General features: G+C 49.1%; 2 protein-coding genes across 2 annotated transcripts; both read left to right on the top strand.

Moving 5' to 3' along the window:
• Positions 1 to 964: 964 nt before the first annotated feature.
• Positions 965 to 19,646, top strand: LOC310748730 (vomeronasal type-2 receptor 26-like; the record flags this gene model as incomplete). The annotated part of the gene is made up of 5 exons (XM_083584577.1): positions 965 to 1,126; positions 3,031 to 3,897; positions 4,908 to 5,138; positions 6,877 to 7,003; positions 19,312 to 19,646. The coding sequence occupies 5 exons, from the start codon at positions 965 to 967 to the stop codon at positions 19,323 to 19,325; spliced, it is 1,401 nt and encodes a 466-aa protein (XP_083440703.1). The 3' UTR covers positions 19,326 to 19,646.
• Positions 7,587 to 8,512, top strand: LOC310748717 (vomeronasal type-2 receptor 26-like; the record flags this gene model as incomplete). The annotated part of the gene is made up of 1 exon (XM_083584559.1): positions 7,587 to 8,512. One exon carries the CDS (start codon positions 7,587 to 7,589, stop codon positions 8,484 to 8,486), a length of 900 nt encoding a protein of 299 aa, XP_083440685.1. The 3' UTR covers positions 8,487 to 8,512.
• Positions 19,647 to 21,040: the final 1,394 nt, after the last annotated feature.

Here is a 21,040-nt window from a genome sequence, read left to right as displayed (position 1 = left end):
CATAGATGCTGTGATATCATAGATTTTGGGTTATATTCCTTGCTATACAATGTAAACAATACTGTGCAATTAAAACAGCAGTGTTGCAATCTTCTTCTTCTTCTTTGCAAAATAAAGGGTTATATACGGAGTTGTATGCACAGTAGACCCACTGAAATTAATACAACCATCCTCCTGCCCAGCAGCTGCATACAAGAAGCAATTGCTGTTTGCTTTAGTAACCTGTGAGGGGCCATGATTTGAAGCTCCAGTGGTCTACCTCCACATAAGAGAATAACTTATGTACATGTGTATCTTGCAGGATGTGAATGTTCTTCACAAAATTAAACACCTCTTAGATGCTCTATTCCTAAAGCTGGCTGAATACTTTCCATGGGTTTCAATTATCATCTGTTAGGAGACAGAATGCATATGATTTACAATTAAATTGGCTTTTTGATTCGAATATATTGCTTGAATCCGTTTCCTAAAATTTTCACCAAAGTTCATTTTCTCTAGAACTTTTTTCATGAATTTCCATGAAACATTATCAAATGCTTTCTCAGCATCTAAAAACATCAACGCTGCCTGTTTTTCATTTCTTACTCCCAGGTATTCTATAACATCTATAATATTTCTGATATTGTTCTTCATTTGTCTGCCTGGAAGAAACCCTGCCTCACTGTCCATGGGTTTCAACAATCAACTGTTGGGAGACACAATGCAAATGTGTTGTTTGCTTATTTGTTTTATTTAATCTTTTGGAATTTGGCTGAAAAAGCCAGAAAGTAAGCTACATGCTTAAAAAGTAGAGGAGGAGAATATCTCTGACACATAGTATAACTCTTTTATTAGTGGAGCACCAAAGTACTACCAGAATACCCTCTCCCTGGTTTTTGCTGTGAAAGAAATCAATGAGAACCCTAATATCGTCCAGAATATGAGCTTTGGGTTCCACCTCTATGATAGCTATTTAAATGCAAGGATGACTTATCAGAACACCTTGAAACTTCTGTCCACCACAGAAAGGATTGTCCCCAACTTCAAATGTGACAAGAAAAGAAATATGATAGCTGTTATTGGAGCACTTGACTCTGACATCTCACTTCACATGACTACGATCTTAGGCATCTACAAGATCCCACAGGTAAGTGAGTGTGTGGGCAGTGGAGCTTTTCTGTCTCTGGTACAATAATTCTCTTCTGGGTTCTCCATACTTTCTTTTACTTTGGTTCCCTTTTCTGAAAAAGAAGAAAGATAGAAAAATATATTACTGATAGAACAACATCTGATTTGCTCATTTTTTCTCGGTAAAACGTCCCACCTGGAAAGATAAAGAGTTGTTTACTCATTACTTGTTTACTGTTACTCATGGTGACCATATACAGTTGTGGCTGTAGGGGAAGGGGTTGGATGACTGCCTGACCTTCTGTCACTTGTGTCCCTGAAGCTTGTCTGGTGGATTGGGAAGCGGGAGGAAGGTTAGTACAGTGCCAATGCACCAATAGGAATTCCCCTTCTCCCAGTAAGCTGCATTTTGGTTCACAAATGCTGCCCATCTGACTGAGTTTCCCCAGGCACTCTGGTCAGCTCCCAACAAAATAAAACAGGTAAATTTGTTCAACAATTTGAAGCGAATTTCTCTCCTGTTCCCGGAATTGTCTCATCAGAAATGGCTGTTGCTTGTCCATATGTTGCCCACTAGCCTCAGCCAGGATAGCCCAATAGTCAATGATGAGCACTTGGACTTGAAGTTCAGGAAGTTCTGGGGGGCCATAGGTTCCTCACTCATGAAATAAAACATGATGTCCAAGTGCAAAATAGTTTCTTGACAGACAATCCATGCATAGTTCCTTGACAGACAATCCATGCATATCAATTTCTTGACAGACAATCCATGCATAGACAATCCATGCATAGTTCCCTTGAGGTGTCCTTCCTTCCAAGGTTGCAGAACTTGTAGGAAGATGTCAAAATCTTGTGCTCCTTTAGTGGGGTTCTTCATCTTTCCAAGTAGTTGCAGTCAAGATAAGCAAAATACCCCATGGAGAGGGGGGATGCAAAATAATCTGAATATCATCAGTCCTGTTGCAAAACTCTGTTTTATGGCAACAAGGACAAGATAGGCTGTGGTGCTGGCTGGTACGGATTTTAACCTCCAGAATACAGATTTAATCAAAAGGAATGTTACCTAATTTAAATAAATTTATAGGGAATTTTTTTATTATATCAGCTTCTTCATGTGGATGTGGCATATGTTGCTGTTGTTAACTTTGCTGTCTAGTCTTTGACGACAATAAAGATTGATTGATTGATCTATTGGGGGGGTGCAAAATAATCAACCACTGAAGAATAAAACGAATAAAATGAATATTCCTCAAATGTCTGCTGCTTTCCATGGAATTAGTTGACATTATCTATGAACCCGAATTAGTTAATCAAAAGGATGATTCTGGGAGGAAATTGACATTATTGTTGTCATTAGGGAACAAAAGATTTGAGCATTTCATCCTCATAGATCTAATACCACTTAAGAAATAGTTCACTTTCTACATAATTCATTGTAAATGATAAAACTGACCAAGATGTCATTGATGCACAATGGATTCAGTGTTTTATGTCATAACACCTCCAAAACAAGGAACTTGTCCTTACAGCCAGTGTGGTGTAGTGGTTAAGAGCGGTGGACTTGTAATCTGGTGAACCAGGTTCACATCTCCGCTCCTCCACATGCAGCTGCTGGGTGACCTTGGGCTAGTCACACTTCTTTGAAGTCTCTGAGCCCCACTCACCTCACAGAGTGTTTGTTGTGGGGGAGGAAGGGAAAGGAGAATGTTAGCCGCTTTGAGACTCCTTCGGGTAGTGATATAGAGGGGTATCAAATCCAAACTCTTCTTACATTCATTCAAATTCCTCTGATATGCAAAAACTAAAGAATATATTTTTACCTTCAATGAATTCACTTGGGTTCCACTTCAGGCAGTTGATTGGGTTAAATCCTAACCGTTTGCTATAACCCTCCCATAATTGTGAGGTTGATTTCTTCCTTAGATTGCTTATTGTGTATTAGCTCCAGTGAGGAGGACCGAGTTGCAGCTCCAAACCATCTTCCGGACGGTGCCCAATGAGAAATATCAATATGCAGGGATTGTCAAGCTACTTCTTCATTTCCAATGGACGTGGGTTGGACTGGTTGCTTCAGATGATGAAAATGGAGAGAAGTTTATGGAAATCTTGGTGCCAATGCTTTCCCAGCATGGAGTCTGCACAGCCTTCAAGGAAAAAATACCAGCCATATCACAAGGGATGGATCATTTTATTTCACTGGATCCCATTCGGGCTAAGTCCTTTTCCCTGGTGGTCTCAGAAGTCAATATATTGGTTGTATGTGCAGAATCTCAGACCATCATAGCTGTGAAGTGGTTGAAATATTTCTTTTCATTAGCTGAAGATATTGCAGAGAATTCAGCAAGCACAGTGTGGATTTTGACAGCCCAATGGGCATTCTCATCAGATACATTGCAAAGGTATTATGATATTCAAGTCTTTGATGGTGCCCTGTCTTTTGCAATTCACACAGAAAAAGTCCAGGGATTTAAAGAATTCCTTCAGACCCTAAACCCCAACTCTCCAAATGGAGATGGGTTCCTCCAGGCTTTTTGGGAACAGGCATTCAGCTGCTTACTTTCAGTTTCAAATAAGCCCAATGAAAGCACAGACACATGCACTGGGAAAGAGAGTCTGGAGAGCCTTCCTGGGCATACTTTTGAAATGATCATGACTGGTCAAAGTTACAGTATCTATAATGCGGTTTATGCCATTGCATATACTTTGCACAAGATTCTCTCATCCAGACCAAAACACAGAAGGATGGCAGGCAGAGGTGGACTCCATCCTCCAAAACTGCAACCTTGGCAGGTAAGATTTCATATTCGGAATAAATCTTTGCTTCGGGCTAAACTAATGAGTGTCAACACACAGTCCATAGACTGAATACACACAGAAGGAAAACACCTCTTACAGCATTTACCTTTCCCACACAAAACAAATGTTCTTTTCGGTGCTTCCCTGTTTTCCCTTGCCTTCTAGTTGGAGCCAGAATCAATATATTCTCTGTACTTCCCCTTCAAGTTGCAGAGGTTGAAGTATCTCTTCCTGCACTTCCTCACAGAGAAATGTCACCTCCTTGTAAAACTCAACAATGTTGTGGAAGGAGTTGCATGTTCTGCTGTCCTATGTGTTTGTGATGCTGATATGTCAGGAGTGGTGAAGAAGGAGGCATGTTAAACTGGGCCTCATGATGTGTTACTATCAGAAAGATGGTATGTTTTTATCCAGGAAGAACCTCTCCAGAACATTCCTTTGGCAACATCTCATCCCCTTCCCCTTGCCCCCCCCCGAAGGTCTTCCTTTCTTACCAGGCTCTCAGCAGGTCCAGGGAGGGCCCTTGCTGTTCAGACCTCCCCCTTGCTTGCTGGGCTCTGGGAAGGAGGCATGAAGGTGCTTCCCTTCCAAAGCCAGGTGAGCAAGGCAGTGCACTCCATACCAGCCTCGGGGAAGGAGACACAAGGCCACTGAGTGCGTCTCAGAAACAAGCAATGAAGGTGCCCCCTTGCTTCCCAGGCAGTGGGAAGGTTATGACAGGGCTCTGGGAGCATCCCTTGGTCCTCCTGCAACCTTCCCAGAGCCCAGGAAGCCCCTCTCCACCTTGTGGAGGGCAGTTGCAGGGGTTGCTGACCTTGCACGACTTTGCCTTTGCACATGGATCCTCTGAGCTGAATGCTTAAATACTTAAGTTCCAGGTAAACTGGAACTTTCCCAGAAATCTATATGTGCTCCAAAGGTGGACCACTCCATTGTTTACAGCTTTCCATTGTGTGGCATATATTGATTGATACTTTTCATATGCCTTGTTTTCTTCTGCCTAGCATCCCTCTTTCCTGAGGAGTATCTCCTTCAACAACAGTGCTGGGGACTTTGTGTCTTTTGATGAGAATGGGGAATTGGCAGCTGGATTTGACGTTATTAACTGGGTTACTTTCCCCAACCAAACCTTCTTGCGAGTGAAAGTAGGAAAAGTAGAACCACAAGAACCACAAGACTATGTGGACTTCAGCATGGATGAAGAAGCCATCACATGGCACAAAGCATTCAATCAGGTGGGAGTGGACTCTTGGTTCTTTTTTTAAGGGAGAAGTTTTTTTTTAACATTATTGTCAGGGACTCAGGAGCAGGAGCACTGGGGAGAGAGGAAATGGAGAGCGAAGGGGAAGAATCCGAGGGCAGCGTAGGGGAGTATGACAGTGGCCCGAGAGATTCCATGAGCTTCTCCAGTGAATCAGAAGATTCCCAGAAGGGGGCGCCGATGGTCAGGGCAAGGGGGGTCCCAGGGGGGACGCACCAGAAACAAGGAGCCACAGGGGAACCCCAAAGCAGCAGTGGGGGATTGGGACCAGTTTCCCCACCAGAGCGTAGTGGGGGGGAAGAGTCACATGTGTCAGGGCCAGCGTCTCCTCCAGCGGGGAGAGAGAGTGAGTCAGGGCTGACCACGCCTCCAACGGAGGGGAGGTCAGTTGCAGCTAGCCCCCCCAGAGGGGGAAGCAGTGACAGCAGCAGCAGTGAAACGGTCAGGAGGAAAGTTACCGGCTGGGCGCGCGCGCCAAGTTCAAATGTACAGGCGCGGGGGACAGCAGGAGACCCGGATGGGGAACCAGCTCCTAAAGCCCGCCGGAGGGAGGGGGAAGGCTCAGGGGACTCAGCGTCAGAAGAGGCTAGAAAGGGCGAGACCCCAACGGCCAGGCGGAACCAGAGGCGGAAGGAACAGAGGAAGAGGTGGAGTAAGGCTAGAGTCTTAAATTGGTGTCAGGGGGGAGGAGACTCAGACGGAGCATCAGCGGTCTGACAGTTGAGACGTAGAGCTGCGCGCTGCGGCTCTGGAAGTGAAACTGAACTTCAATAAAGACTTTTGTACTTAACAACGAAGCAGCGTTGGCCCTTTGTGAGCTGGGACCTTGGGCAGCTCTGACAATTATGAATACAAATTCAAGAATAAAGTCTGATATTAATAACATTCTTAAGTTTAGTTATTGCATGAAGGGGTTACTACAAGAGAGTAAGGTCTCCTGCTAGGCTTAGCTAGGTCACATTAATGTAAGAGGGAAAGTAAAGGGAAGGTCAAAGACCTCTGGACGGTCACGTGCAGTCAACAGCTTTGCAGGTCATGTAGGCAGCATGACTAAATTGTTTCTGGCACAATGGAACACCATTTACCTTCCCGATGCAGTGCTACCTATTTATCCAACGATATTGCATTTTCAAAAGGTTTTCTCTCAGTATGCAGCAAGCAGTGAATTTCATATTGGTTTTCCTGAGGTTTTCCCAATCCTTCATTAAGATATTATAGCCTAACTCCTATGACCATTTTATCATTTACCTCCTCCTCCTAGACTTCCCAGTCAATGAAGAGATGTACATTTTGGAAAGTATTTTAGCTTTTGAATTGATCAAATCATTCTCTAATCTAGATGGTTCTATTGCAAATTCTTTTCTTTTATCTACTTTAAATGTCTCATACAATTGATGGTATTGGAGCCAATTGGAGCCTAATGTATATGCTTCCTATTTTTCCTTCTCTGCCAACACGCTGTATCTGAGAATTGGTTGTCTTTCCCTGCCCTCTTTCCAGCCACCATCTAATACAGGTGAAAATATTCAATACAGGTGAAAATATTCAATTTCCCTTCTGCTTCACTCCCAATATTTATATTACAAATTATTCACACATACACCACCTTTCTGGAATAACTTGAATCTGCCAAGTGATCTCATCTCTCTGGCTCAAACTGTGTTCTTTCCCATGCAAAAGGGAGCTTCCTCTTCTCCTCTCTTTCTGGCTAGGTGCTGCCCCTTGGTTTGTGTAATGATCGGTGCCAGCCAGGCTACAGCCGGAAAAAGAAGGAGGGGCGGCCATTTTGTTGCTATGACTGTGCTTCATGTCCAGATGGGATGATTTCAAATCAAACAGGTAGGAGACATCAGCTGCTCTTTTATAAAATGCTTCCTAGTCTATTTCAACATTTCCCCGTATTAGCAGTTCAGTACTCCTAAACAGGACAGCAGTGGCACTCAGATCTGAAAGAAAGAAGACGGACACAGAGAGTTGGGCAAACTAAAGCCACATCTCCAAAGTGGATCTGTGGAAATAGGTATGAATCATGTCCAGTGATTTCTGCCTGCTTCCCACCTGCCACAACTTGTGGAGTCAGTGAACACTTGCCTAACCCTCCATCCCCATTATTTTGCTCTTTCAATGGCACCATATTAACAGTTGTCAATACTTTGCTTCCTAAATTCCTGATGACTTGATTGAAACCACCTATATGGTTTATGAAGAAAGAATACCCGTTGCATTTTACTGGTTTTGACTTATCTTTGATTCTTGTTTCCAACTAATTAATGGCTCAGTATTGTGTTTTGGGAGCAGAAGCAATATTTCTTTCAAAGGAAAATTGAAATGCCATTGGAAAGGGAAGCATCGATTTCATTACAAAAAAAAAGGTTGCCTTGTTTGTTCAAACTCATATATCATTCATTTGATTTTTTTAGATATGGATTATTGTTTCAAATGCCAGGAAGGTCAATTTCCAAACAAGAACAGAGATCAATGCATCCCCAAGAGCCAACATTTTCTTTCCTACACAGAGCCTTTGGGATTCACATTAGCTGCCTTAGCTCTGCTCTTTGCTCTGGTCACAGCCTTGGTCCTTGGCGTCTTCTCTAAGAACGGGGACACTCCCATTGTCAAAGCCAACAACCAGGACCTCACCTACACTCTGCTCCTCGCCCTCTTGCTCTGCTTCCTCTGCTCCTTGCTCTTCATTGGCCAGCCTCACCCACTGAGCTGCTCTTTACGACAAACGGCCTTTGGCATCATCTTCTCCATTGCGGTGTCTTGTGTCTTGGCCAAAACCATCACGGTGGTTCTGGCCTTCATGGCCACCAAACCAGGATCCAGGATGAGGAAATGGGTGGGGAAATCTCTGGCCAACTCTGTTCTTCTGGGTTGCTGCTCACTTCAGGCCATTATTTGTGCTGTTTGGCTCTGTACGGCTCCTCCCTTCCCAGATGTGGACATGAATTCTCTGGCGGAGGAAATCATTGTGGAATGCAACGAAGGCTCTGCCCCCATGTTTTATTGTGTCCTGGGTTATCTGGGATTCCTGGCCATGGTCAGCTTCACCATGGCTTTCCTGGCCAGGAAGTTGCCCGACAGTTTCAACGAAGCCAAGTTCATCACTTTCAGCATGTTGGTGTTCTGCAGTGTTTGGCTGTCCTTTGTTCCCTCTTATCTGAGCACCAAAGGAAAGCAGATGGTGGCTGTGGAGATCTTCTGCATCTTGGCCTCCAGTGCAGGCTTGCTCGCTTGCATCTTCTTCCCCAAATTGTACATAATCATTCTGAGGCCCGACTTGAACAGCAAAGACCACTTGATTCTGAGGAGCAAATAAGAGTCAACTTGTGTTGATCCCTTTAATTGTTGCATTATTACAAATGAAGACATTTGTTGGAATAAAACCGGCCAAGAAAATCCCTTGTGTGTTCCAATTTTTATCTTTTTCCATGCTATGCTTTAGGAGTAAATTATATGAAAATCATATATCGATGGTATCTAACACCAAGTAAACTTTCAAAAATGTTTAAAGCTATATCAAATAAGTGTTGGAAATGTAAAAAGAAAGTAGTTTCTTTTTATCATATGTGGTGGTCTTACTGGGTAAAATTCAGGCTTACTGGGAAATGTTATACAATGAATTGAAAACTATGTTTAAAATTACATTTGTAAGAAAAAACCAGAAGCCTTTCTCTTGGTAATTATAGGGACAGAACTACCTACATTGTATAGAAATTTATTCATGTATTGTAATGTAATATGTGAAAACCAGTAAATAAAATACATAAAAATGAGTAATAGTAATAGTAATATAGTAATAATTTATTTATACCTCACCCATCTGGCTGGGTAAAATAACATTTTTAAGAAAAAACTAGAAGCCTTTGTCTTATAGGGATAGAACTACCTAAATTGTATAGAAATTTATTCATGTATGCGACTGCAGTGGCAAGAATATTACTTGTCCAAAAATGGAAAGAAGATGTCCCGACGAAAGAAGAATGGATACAAAGAACTATGCAGAAATGGCAAAACTTACCAGAAGAAATCAAGATAACAAACTTTTTATAAAATAATGGAAATGGTTTATTGAATATTTACTGATAAATTGTAAACCGTTAAAAAAACTGGCAGGATTATTGTAATAACCTGCAGTTACATAAGAGTATATGTATATAAAGAAGATAAATAAATAAGTTAAGTTAGTTTGGATATGCAGAAGATATTAAAAATAAATTAAGAAACTGCAGATAGCGGGGGAAGTCAAGTTTTAAAATGTCAAAATGATTGTAAAATCAGTGAAATCTATATATCTGAAAAGTATAAATAAAATTATTTTTAAAATCTTATCTTTTTAATACTCAGTGTTTTCACCCCTCTCTTGTGACTGTCTATTTATTTACAGCATTTCTCAAAAACAGTGCTGTCAGGGAATCAGGAGCAGGAGCACTGGGGAGAGAGGATTGGGAGAGCGAAGGGGAAGAATCCGAGGGGAGCGTAGGGGAGTATGACAGTGGCCCGAGAGATTCCATGAGCTTCTCCAGCGAATCAGAAGATTCCCAGAAGGGGGCGCCGATGGTCAGGGCAAGGGGGGTCCCAGGGGGGACGCACCAGAAACAAGGAGCCAGAGGGGAACCCCAAAGCAGCAGTGGAGGATCGGGACCAGTTTCCCCACCAGAGCGTAGTGGGGGGGAGGAGTCACATGTGTCAGGAGCAGTGTCTCCTCCAGAGAGGGAGTCAGGGCTGACCACGCCTCCAACGGAGGGGAGGTCAGTTGCAGCTAGCCCCCCCGATGGGGGAAGCAGTGACAGCAGCAGTGGAACGGTCAGGAGGAAAGCTGCTGGCTGGGCGCGCGCGCCAAGTTCAAATGTGCAGGCGCGCGGAACAGCAGGAGACCCGGATGGGGAACCAGCTCCTAAAGCCCGCCGGAGGGAGGGAGAAGGCTCAGGGGAATCAGCGGGAGAAGAGGCTAGAAAGGGCGGAACCCCGGCGGGCAGGCGGACCCAGAGGAGGAAGGAGCAGCGGAGAAGGTGGAGCAAGGCTAGAATCTTAAATTGGTGTCAAGGGGGAGGAGACTCAGACAGAGCATCAGTGGTCTGACACTTTAGACGTGGGGCTGCGAGCTGCGGCTCTGGAAGTGAAACTGAACTTCAATAAAGACTTTTATACTTAACAACGAAGCAGCGTTGGTCCTTTGTGAGCTGGGACCTAGGGTAGCTCTGACAGTATGCTCCGTCTCCTATAAAAACCTCGCAGCGTGAGTTGGTGCAGCGAGGGGCAAGACTTGGTGTTTTGCAAGCTCACGAAGATAGGCAAAGATGGCTACAGAGAGCCAGGTGAAAGAACTGCAAGAAGCAGTGACGACGTTTTACGCAGAAGTAGCAGCATCCAGGAAAAGAGAAGAAGAAGCAGTAGCGCTCTGCCGGGATCTGCAGGCAAGGTGGGACCGTTGGGGGAAAGAGGGGCTGCCAGGACCCAAACCGGAGGGAGTTGACCTCGGGAAGAGGGGGGGCAGCCTAGTAGCCCACTTCGATGGGAACCTGCAGCAATACCCTAACTTCAGAGCTGACGTGGTTTACGCGCTCGTTTTGCTTCGGAAGGACTTTAGAGATGAGCAAGAGAAAGTGGGCTTCATAATCACTCATTTGCATGGGGAAGCAAAAGCGTGGCTGCGGAATTTGTGGCGCGAAAATGACCCCGCCCTCAAAGATTCCGATGCATTTATCAAAGCTATGGACGCTTGCTTTAAATCTACGGTAGATGTAGATGTTGCTCGGAGGGAAATGCATGGACTACAGCAAGGGAAAGCGACGGTGAGGCAGTATCACTCACGCTTTTTTGCCTTATTGAACGTGCTGGGCTGGGAGAAGGACTCTATTGCTGTCAGAGACCTGTTCTGGGAGGGGCTAAGTGGAGAGGTGAAAGATGAGCTGGCAAGAGGGGAACGACCGCAAAGTACCCAAGAAGTTGCCCAAAGAGCGTTGGCGATTGGTGTGCGCCTGGAAGGATGCCCTTGGAGCAGGGAGGAAGGACGTAAGGCAAGCAGCCCAGCCAGGACAACCCCTTTCTTTCCCAGAGAGGCGGGGCGGGCGCTGTCCATGCCTCCTTTGGGAAGGGGAGAAGAGCCGATGGAGATTGGTGGTGCCAGGGCTCAGACTGCCAGCAGAGCCCAAACACCGGGAGCAGTCAAGGCGAAGGCTCCTAGAGGGACCAGGAAGTGCTACATCTGCGACAGTGCTCAGCACATGGCCAAAGAGTGTCCCCAGAGGCTCCAGAAGCACACTGCAGCCTCAGCAACAGTAAAGGGAACAAGTCAGCAGCCGAAGCAGCCGCAGGGGGAAGAAGACGCCTGGTTGGAAACAGAGCCACTGGGGCCCAACCAGGCAAGTCAGTGAAGCAGTCCCCAGAGATTTTACAGCCCACAGACCCCCTCCCACCCAAACCAGTGGTGCAACTCACCGCATCGCTCCAGTTGCCCACTGGGCACACCATGCAAGTACCAATAACCATTGACTCTGGGAGCAACGCAGACTTTATAGGAGTGGACTTTATCAAGCAACATCGCATAGCACTCATGCCAGCCACGATGCCCCTAAACGTCGTCACGGTCGATGGCAGGAAGCTACTTGGAGGAGAGGTGGTACAGCAAACACCACCGATGGTGATGCATATTGGAAACCACCGCGAAGTCATCAGCTTCAACGTCACCCACTTGTCAGACACACCCATAGTGTTGGGTATGAGTTGGCTGGATAGGCACAGCCCGGCATTAGCATGGTACCAGCGGCAATTGACCTTCTGCTCCTCCTACTGCGCAGAACACTGCATCCAGACCCGCCAGGAGGAGGAGGGGCAAGAGGATGAACCGCAGTTACACCTAGGCATGGTGCAAGCGGTACCCAACAAGTACAAGGAGTTTTTGGAGGTCTTCTGCGAGAGGGAAGCGGATAACCTGCCTCCCCACAGGCCTTACGACTGCAAGATTGACCTCCTGCCGGGAGCGACGCTGCCGACTGGGAAACTGTATTCCATGTCTGAAGACGAACTGCAAGAACTCAGGGAGTTCATAGATCACAACTTGAAGCGGGGGTTCATCCAAGAATCTAAAGCAGTGGGGGGCAGTCCCGTGTTTTTCGTGAAGAAGAAGGACACGCCCCAACGCAGGCTCATAGTTGATTATAGGCTCATAAATTCCAAAACAAAGCCCGCAGCATTCCCCATGCCCAAGATCGACGACCTGCTCGCGACGGTGAGGAAGGGACGGATCTTCACCAAGTTGGATCTACGAGGGGCGTACAACCTTATACGCATGCGGGAGGGCGATGAGTGGAAGACAGCCATGTTTACACCTTTAGGCACCTATGAATATCGCGTAATGCCTTTTGGTCTGCAAAATGGCTCCCATACCTTCCAAGCTTTCATGCATCACGTGTTAGCGGGACTCCTCTACAAGAAGTGCGTTTGCTTCCTGGACGACATCCTGGTCTTCTCGGAATCGCAGGAGGCTCACGAGAGGGACGTCAAGGAGGTCCTGCAGAGGCTACGGGAGCACAGACTTTACGCCAAATTAGAGAAGTGCCAGTTCGACATGACGGAGGTGGATTTCCTGGGCTACAAGCTGTCCGACAAGGGACTCGCCATGGACAGCACCAAGGTCCGCGCGGTGTTGGACTGGAAGAGCCCGCGCAATCGGAAGGAGGTCCAGAAGTTCGTCGGCTTCGCCAACTTTTATCGCAAGTTCATCAAAGGGTTCGCGAAGGAGACGGCGGCCATCACGGACACCCTCAGCTCCAAGAAGAAGAAGTTCACCTGGACGGACCAGGCGGAGCAGTCCTTTCGGAGACTCAAGCGTCTCTTCGCGTCCGAAGAACAGCTGCTACATGTAAACCCCAGCAGACCAATGAGGGTTGAGACGGACGCCTCGGACAGAGCGGTGGGGGCCGTCCTGTTGCAGCAAGATCCGCAAGGGGAATGGAGGCCGTGCGCATTCTACTCCAGGAAACTCAGCAAGGCGGAACAGAACTACACCATCTGGGACAGGGAGTTGCTGGCCATTCATGCAGCTTTCAAGGCGTGGCGGCACTTCCTCGTTGGAGGCAGACACACAGTGCAAGTCTGCACGGACCATAAGAACCTGGAGTACTGGCGCACGGCGCGGTTCCTGAACCAGAGACACATTCGCTGGGCGGAGTTCTTTGCGGATTTCGATTTCCGGATAGAATACATCCCGGGAGACAACAACGTCATGGCGGATGCACTATCCAGGAAGCCGCAGTATCTCGAGGATATGCGCCAAGCACATTTTCGCACCGAAAGCGTGGGCGTGCGCTTCAGCTGCCGTGGACCTGGACGCGGTGCGACGAGCGCTGCAGACGGATTCGTTCGCACAATCCAAGATGGAGGAGGTGCAAAAAGGCACAGCAAAGGACGACGAGTTCCAGATACGAGACGGACTGCTCATCCGTGCCCGGAGACGACCTCCGCGCGAAAGTCTTGCAGCAGCTACACGACGCGCCCAGCGCTGGGCACTTCGGCAAGGACAAGACGGCGGAATTAGTAACCAGAGACTTTTGGTGGCCCAAGGTGAGGGGAGAAGTCGCGGATTACGTCTCCAGGTGTGACACCTGCCAAAGGGCCAAGCCAGTACACAGGAAGCCGGCGGGTCTACTAGAACCCCTACAGATGCCGCTCGAACCGTGGGAGAAAGTGGCCCTGGACTTTGTCACAGATCTGCCCAGCTCGCGAGGCAAAACAGCGGTGCTCGTGGTCGTAGACATGTTCACCAAGATGGCGCACTTTATTCCGTGCGCGAAGGTGGCCACAGCGGAACAGACCGCCAAGCTGTTCATAGACCACGTGTTCAAAGCTCATGGCCTGCCACGGTCCATCCTGTCCGACCGGGGTCGCCAATTCATCTCGAGCTTCTGGCAGAAGCTGCTGGGCATCCTGAACGTCAAGATCAACTTAGCGTCGGCACGACACCCGCAGACCAACGGACAAGCGGAGAGGGTCAACGCCATCATGCAGCAGTACCTGCGATGCTACGCCAATCAACAACCCTCGACCTGGGTGGACTACCTACCGCTGGCCGCGTTTGCCTACAACAACACGAAGCACGGGTCTACAGGAGTGACACCGTTCTTCGCCAATAATGGGCGGCATCCCAGAACTTTCCCGGGGTTAGAGACGAAGGGGGAGGGGGAGCCAAGGGGAGCAGAGCACTTAGCAGCAGAGTTACAGGAGGTCCACGAGCAACTCCGCAGGCAATTGGAACTGGCGAAACACGCCTACAAAATGCAGGCAGACAAGCACAGGAGGGTCGGGGAGGACATCCCGGTGGGGGACTGGGTCTGGTTAGCAGCCCAGGCAGTGCCGGCCAGGATGCTAGCTAAGAGGAAGCTCAAGCACAAGCAGCTGGGACCTTACCAGGTCGCGGCGCAAATCAACCCAGTGGCCTTCCGGTTGACACTCCCAGAGGGTTCCAGAATGCACCCAGTCTTTCATAGGGAACCCCACAGGTTTCAGGCGACAGGGAACGCGCCAGACCCACTTAACGAATCTCCGAAGAGGGAGGGGTCACGGAGGGCGACGCCACTCAACGAGGTCACGGAGATTTTGGACTCGAGCTGGGGGGAAGAGGGGGTGGAATACCTCCTCGCCAGGGAAGGTACCCCAGCCAGCGCCAACAGGTGGGTACCGTGCTATGCCGTGGAGGAGCACTATCTTAAAGACGAGTTCCATGCACTCTTCCCACACAGACCTATGCCGGCAGAGTATTTCGATGACTGGCTCTTCACACCCACACTGTCAGCCAGTAAGTTCCAGGGTTTTTCATCAGCTGAAGAGACGACACCGGACACTAGCTCCTCGGAGGGGTCTCTCTTGGGGTTTGCCACAGACCGCTCCTATTGGTGGGACACTCAACCGGAGGTGGGGTGGCGCAGGGAGTTGCTGCGGGGACCTTTGCAAGCAGTCTCACCAGAGGTACCCGGGGGAGGGGAGGACATGGACGTGTTGGGGGAGGATCCTGGATTCGAGCACATCAGCAGAGAGATGGAAGCAGAGGAAATTGACGTCGACGAGCCCGTTGCGGTTGGGCCGGATCCTGTGGACCGGCTACACACCAGGGGGGAAGAATGGTATCCCACACTCACACCCACTGGACTGGAGCACCCGGAACCCACACCCGAAGAGGGGGAGGGGGGAAGGGGGGCTTCGAGGGGGGGATGGATGTCAGGGAATCAGGAGCAGGAGCACTGGGGAGAGAGGATTGGGAGAGCGAAGGGGAAGAATCCGAGGGCAGCGTAGGGGAGTATGACAGTGGCCCGAGAGATTCCATGAGCTTCTCCAGCGAATCAGAAGATTCCCAGAAGGGGGCGCCGATGGTCAGGGCAAGGGGGGTCCCAGGGGGGACGCACCAGAAACAAGGAGCCAGAGGGGAACCCCAAAGCAGCAGTGGAGGATCGGGACCAGTTTCCCCACCAGAGCGTAGTGGGGGGGAGGAGTCACATGTGTCAGGAGCAGTGTCTCCTCCAGAGAGGGAGTCAGGGCTGACCACGCCTCCAACGGAGGGGAGGTCAGTTGCAGCTAGCCCCCCCGATGGGGGAAGCAGTGACAGCAGCAGTGGAACGGTCAGGAGGAAAGCTGCTGGCTGGGCGCGCGCGCCAAGTTCAAATGTGCAGGCGCGCGGAACAGCAGGAGACCCGGATGGGGAACCAGCTCCTAAAGCCCGCCGGAGGGAGGGAGAAGGCTCAGGGGAATCAGCGGGAGAAGAGGCTAGAAAGGGCGGAACCCCGGCGGGCAGGCGGACCCAGAGGAGGAAGGAGCAGCGGAGAAGGTGGAGCAAGGCTAGAATCTTAAATTGGTGTCAAGGGGGAGGAGACTCAGACAGAGCATCAGTGGTCTGACACTTTAGACGTGGGGCTGCGCGCTGCGGCTCTGGAAGTGAAACTGAACTTCAATAAAGACTTTTATACTTAACAACGAAGCAGCGTTGGTCCTTTGTGAGCTGGGACCTAGGGTAGCTCTGACAAGTGCTCAAAGTAGTTTACATAATTGGGATCCTCTTTAGGGAGGGTTCCTGGTTGTGTACGGGCCCCTGAGACACCCCCACCAGGTTAGGGTTCCTGGGGGTGTTGCAGCCCTTGTACTTTGGCCCCCTCAATCGCACCAGGCCATTGAGCCAATCGTAGCAACTGGCTTGATTGTGCAGGTTTTAGAATTCTGGTTTCCTTTGTCTAATAACCTGGTCAGTCAGAAGTTAGTTAAGGAAATGCCTGAGGTGGCCAGGAGGAAAGTGGCAAAGGAGCTTTCTTTGGGGTGGATGGCCGGCCCCTTTGATGCTCCTCCTATTCCCAATTTATATTTATCCCCTTTAGGGATTATTCCTAAAAATGTCTCAGGGGAATATGGCCTCATTCACAATTTGTCTTATCATAGAGGAACATCATTGAATGATGCCACTCCAGGGGAGCTCTGTTCCATTAAGTATGCAACATTTGATCAGGCAGTTAAACTTATTATGTGTTCCGGCAAGGGAGCATTGTTGGCAAAGTGTGATGTGGAACCTGCTTTTCGCTTGCTCCCAGTTCATCCTTCAGATTTTCACTGGCTGGGATTCAAATTTGAAGGGGCCTACTATGTCGATAATGGGACGTGGGTGGCGCTGTGGGTTAAACCACAGAGCCTAGGACTTGCCAATCAGAAGGTCGGCGGTTTGAATCCCCACAACAGGGTGAGCTCCCATTGCTCGGTCCCTGCTCCTGCCAACCTAGCAGTTCGAAAGCACGTCAAAGTGCAAGTAGATAAATAGGTACTGCTCCGGCAGGAAGGTAAATGGCGTTTCCGTGCGCTGCTCTGGTTCGCCAGAAGCGGCTTAGTTATGCTGGCCACCTGACCTGGAAGCTGTACGTCGGCTCCCTCAGCCAATAAAGTGAGATGAGCGCCGCAACCCCAGAGTCGGTCACGACTGGACCTAATGGTCAGGGGTCCCTTTACCTTTACCTTACTATGTCAATAAATCAATGGCTATAGGATGCTCAGTTGCCTGTGCCGCCTTGGAGGCGTTTAGTACATTCGACCCTTCATTTTAGATCTGGTCTAATGGGGGTGACCCATTACTTAGATGATTTTTTTTATTGGCCAGATCCACGAGTACTTCTGACTGTGCAACTTTACTTGTGGTGTTCACCGCATTGGCACAGGAGTTGGGACTCCCGCTAGCAGACGAAAAGACTGAGGACCTTCTACCAAATTAATTCATCTAGGAATAGAGCTTGACACAATCCTACAGACATCTAGGTTGCTGGACGCCAAATTGCTGGCCCTTAAGACCCTTATTACTCAGCTGCTACCACTTAGAAAGCTGGCGCTTAAGCAAATTCAATCTTTATTAGGGCATTTGAATTTGCTTGTCAGGTAGCTGCCCCAGGTCGTCACTTTTGCTCACATTTAGCTAGGTTATCTGCCGGTCTCACCTGGGTGTTCGGCCACTGGCGGAGGAACAGGGGTACAGGGCGAGTGCACCGCCTCTGGTGGCACAATCCCGGTGGGGTTCCATCATGGCTGCCCCCCCCCATGTTGGGCACCATGCCCCTGCAGGTGGCTCACCATGCCCCCAGGATGCGTGCCACGCCCCCGTGACATGCACCAGCCATCTCCCCATTTGCTCTCCGCCACCCTGCCTGTGCTTGAAGCTCTGCCATTGTGTTTGGCTCCAATTTTTGGATGAATATCATGGTGTTTCTCTTTGGCAGGACACTTTAAACTTCCAAGCTGATTTTCAGGTCCATTCTGATGCTGCAGGATCTTTGGGCTTTGGACTTTGTTTCAGAGATCGTTGGTGTGCTCAGCATTGGTCCAAGACTTGGTGTGGCAAGTCCATCACGCGTGATCTAACCTTCCTTGAGTTTTTTCCTATTGTAATGGCCGTCCATATTTGGTCAGCTGAGTTTAGGGACCACAGGGTTTGTTTCTGGACTGACAACCAGTCGGTTGTTAGTGTGTTAGCTAAACAATCAGCACGCTCTCCACGGGTGTCATCCCTTTTGCATGTGTTTGTTTTACAGTGTTTGAGATATAACATCGTTTTTTCCGCTAAATTTATCCCTGGAACATCGAATGACATTGCTGATGCATTGTCTCGCTTTCAGATGGACCACTTCAGATCCCTGGCACCGGGGGCACAGACATTGCCAGAACTTTTTCCGGATGCACTTTGGAGCCATGGAAGCATATAGTGATGCAGGGAATAGTAGCTGCCTTTGCCCCCTCCACACTCAGATCCTATTAGAAAGCTTGGCAGCTTCCTGGTTTTTAGGGCACGCTCTCTGGCCAGTGCTCCAGATCAGCCCCCCTCTGCACAGTACCTGGCGCACCTCTTTCAGTGGGGTGGCGCGCCTAAGACACTCAAGAATCAGACGGCAGCGATTTCATTTTTTAGCAAGTCCCTTTTTGCTTATGACCCGTGCACAGATTTTCTACTGTATAAGGCGTTGGAAGGTTGATGTCGCCTGCAGTCTTCAAAGGGCATTGCCAGGAGGCCAATCACTTTTGATCTTCTGTGCAGAATCCATAAGAAGTTAAGATTGGTGTGCCGGTCTCGTTATGAGGTGCGATTATTTTCAGCCGCATACTCAATATCATTTTTTGGTGCCCTTAGAGTAGGTGAAGCAGTGTTTGAAATGGTCCCAGGCGCGCCTCCTTAGGGTCTCCGTTTGGAGGACCTTGCCTTCAGGGAGGCGGAATTGTTGGTTTTCATTCACAGGTCTAAGACGGACCAGAAAGCCTTGGGAGCACAGCTGCGGCTTCCAGCGTCAGTTCATAGGGGCCCTTGCCCTGTTAAGGATACAATAAGTTGTTTGCAAGTGAGACCTCGTGGCGTGGGCCCATTCTTAATTCATGAAGATGGGACCCCTTTGTCCAGAAACCAATTCACAAGAGTCATATGCAAAGCTATTCAGACCTGTGGGCTCTCACCTGGACAGTACGCAGCACATTCTTTTCGAACTGGTGCTGCCACGACTGTAGCTCATTGGGGTCTGTCAGCCAAAAAGATTAAGAATCTAGGTCGCTGGAAGTCGGATGCATACAAGGGCTAAGTTAGGTAATATCCTTTGGAATTTATCAGTTTACTTACCTGCCTTTCATTTCTTTTCTTTTAGTGCTGCCAGCGTAGCACATTTGGATCCTTGGCCATAGTACCGTGCATTGGGCCAGCGTGTGAGCAATAGAGACCAGCATGGGGCGTGATCTTGCTTTACCTGCTCAAGTTAAAGTCTCATGGTTCGCCAGGCGTGGGATGCTGTAGAGAGAACTGTTGCCGCTGGTGATGGCTAGAGTGGCCAGTTTTGGCCCGCCGTCCACTATGATCATGCAGCTGGGTGAAAATGACTTACCATCTTTGAGAGGCATGGATTTATGGTCCTGCATTAAAAGGGATTTGCAGGAGCTAGCCGCATCTTGCCCCAACACAATGATTTTCTGGTCACATTTCCTGGTGAGGGTGCACATGGCGCAACAGTGTTAACTGATAATACCCAGAAGTGGGTTGACTGCAAGGTGATGTGGAAAGTGTTTGTCAGGGCTGCCCAAGGTCCCAGCTCACAAAGGACCAACGCCGCTTCTTTGTTAAGTACAAAAGTCTTTATTGAAGTTCAGTTTCACTTCCAGAACCGCAGCGTGCAGCTCTACGTCTCAACTGTTAGACCGCTGGTGCTCCGTCTGAGTCTCCTCCCCCCTGACACCAATTTAAGATTCTAGCCTTACTCCACCTCTTCCTCAGTTCCTTCTGCCTCTGATTACGCCTGGCCGTTGGGGTCTCGCCCTTTCTAGCCTCTTCTGACGCTGAGTCCCCTGAGCCTTCTCCCTCCCTCCGGCGGGCTTTAGGAGCTGGTTCCCCATCCGGGTCTTCTGCTGTTCCCCGCGCCTGTACATTTGAACTTGGCGCGCGTGCCCAGCCGGTAACTTTCCTCCTGACCGTTTCACTGCTGCTGCTGTCACTGCTTCCCCCTCTGGGGGGGCTAGCTGCAACTGACCTCCCCTCCGTTGGAGGCGTGGTCAGCCCTGACTCACTCTCTCTCCCCGCTGGAGGAGACGCTGGCCCTGACACATGTGACTCTTCCCCCCCACTACGCTCTGGTGGGGAAACTGGTCCCAATCCCCCACTGCTGCTTTGGGGTTCTCCTCTGTCTCCTTGTTTCTGGTGCGTCCCCCCTGGGACCCCTCTTGCCTTGACCATAGGCGCCCCCTTCTGGGAATCTTCTGATTCACTGGAGAAGCTCATGGAATCTCTCGGGCCACTGTCATACTCCCCTACGCTGCCCTCGGATTCTTCCCCTTCGCTCTCCATTTCCTCTCTCCCCAGTGCTCCTGCTCCTGAGTCCCTGACAGTGTTGTTCTTGGGTGACAGGGTGATCCCCCACCTAGGTATTACCTTCTCTATTGCAGCCCTGTTTAGGGCAGATGGAGTGCATTTTTCTGATGAAGGTAATGATGTGTGGTTGGCTAAAGTCCATGATGGCTTGAAGGACTGACTGCGGAGTGAGGGTATTGGCAGCGAGCGCTAGGCTCATGTGGCGGTTAGGCATTGGCTTATTGAAGTGTGTGGGAGGGGAGGTGCGGCCATCACCTGCCCCTCCAGGAATAGGGTATTCCGGTAAAGGAATCTGGGGGTCCCGGATCTCATCTGAAGTCTGCTTGAGGGGCTAGGGCCATGCCAGGACCACAGGAACCCTAGGGTGAGCTTCAGTTGATCTTCATCGATGTTGCTCCCCCGTTTGGTGTTTACCCTTTCAGACTACCAGCCAGAGAGGCAGGAGTCAATTATACTCTGTTGCCAATGCCTAAGCCAATAGCATTCATTTTGCTGTAATCAATAAACTTGTGGCCTAA

The sequence above is a fragment of the Podarcis filfolensis genome (genome assembly GCF_964270895.1).
Source record: "Podarcis filfolensis genome assembly, chromosome: 14".
Classification (NCBI taxonomy): domain Eukaryota; kingdom Metazoa; phylum Chordata; class Lepidosauria; order Squamata; family Lacertidae; genus Podarcis; species Podarcis filfolensis.
The sequence above is the reverse complement of the archived record's forward strand: the minus strand, read 5'-3'. Positions and strand labels throughout refer to the sequence as shown.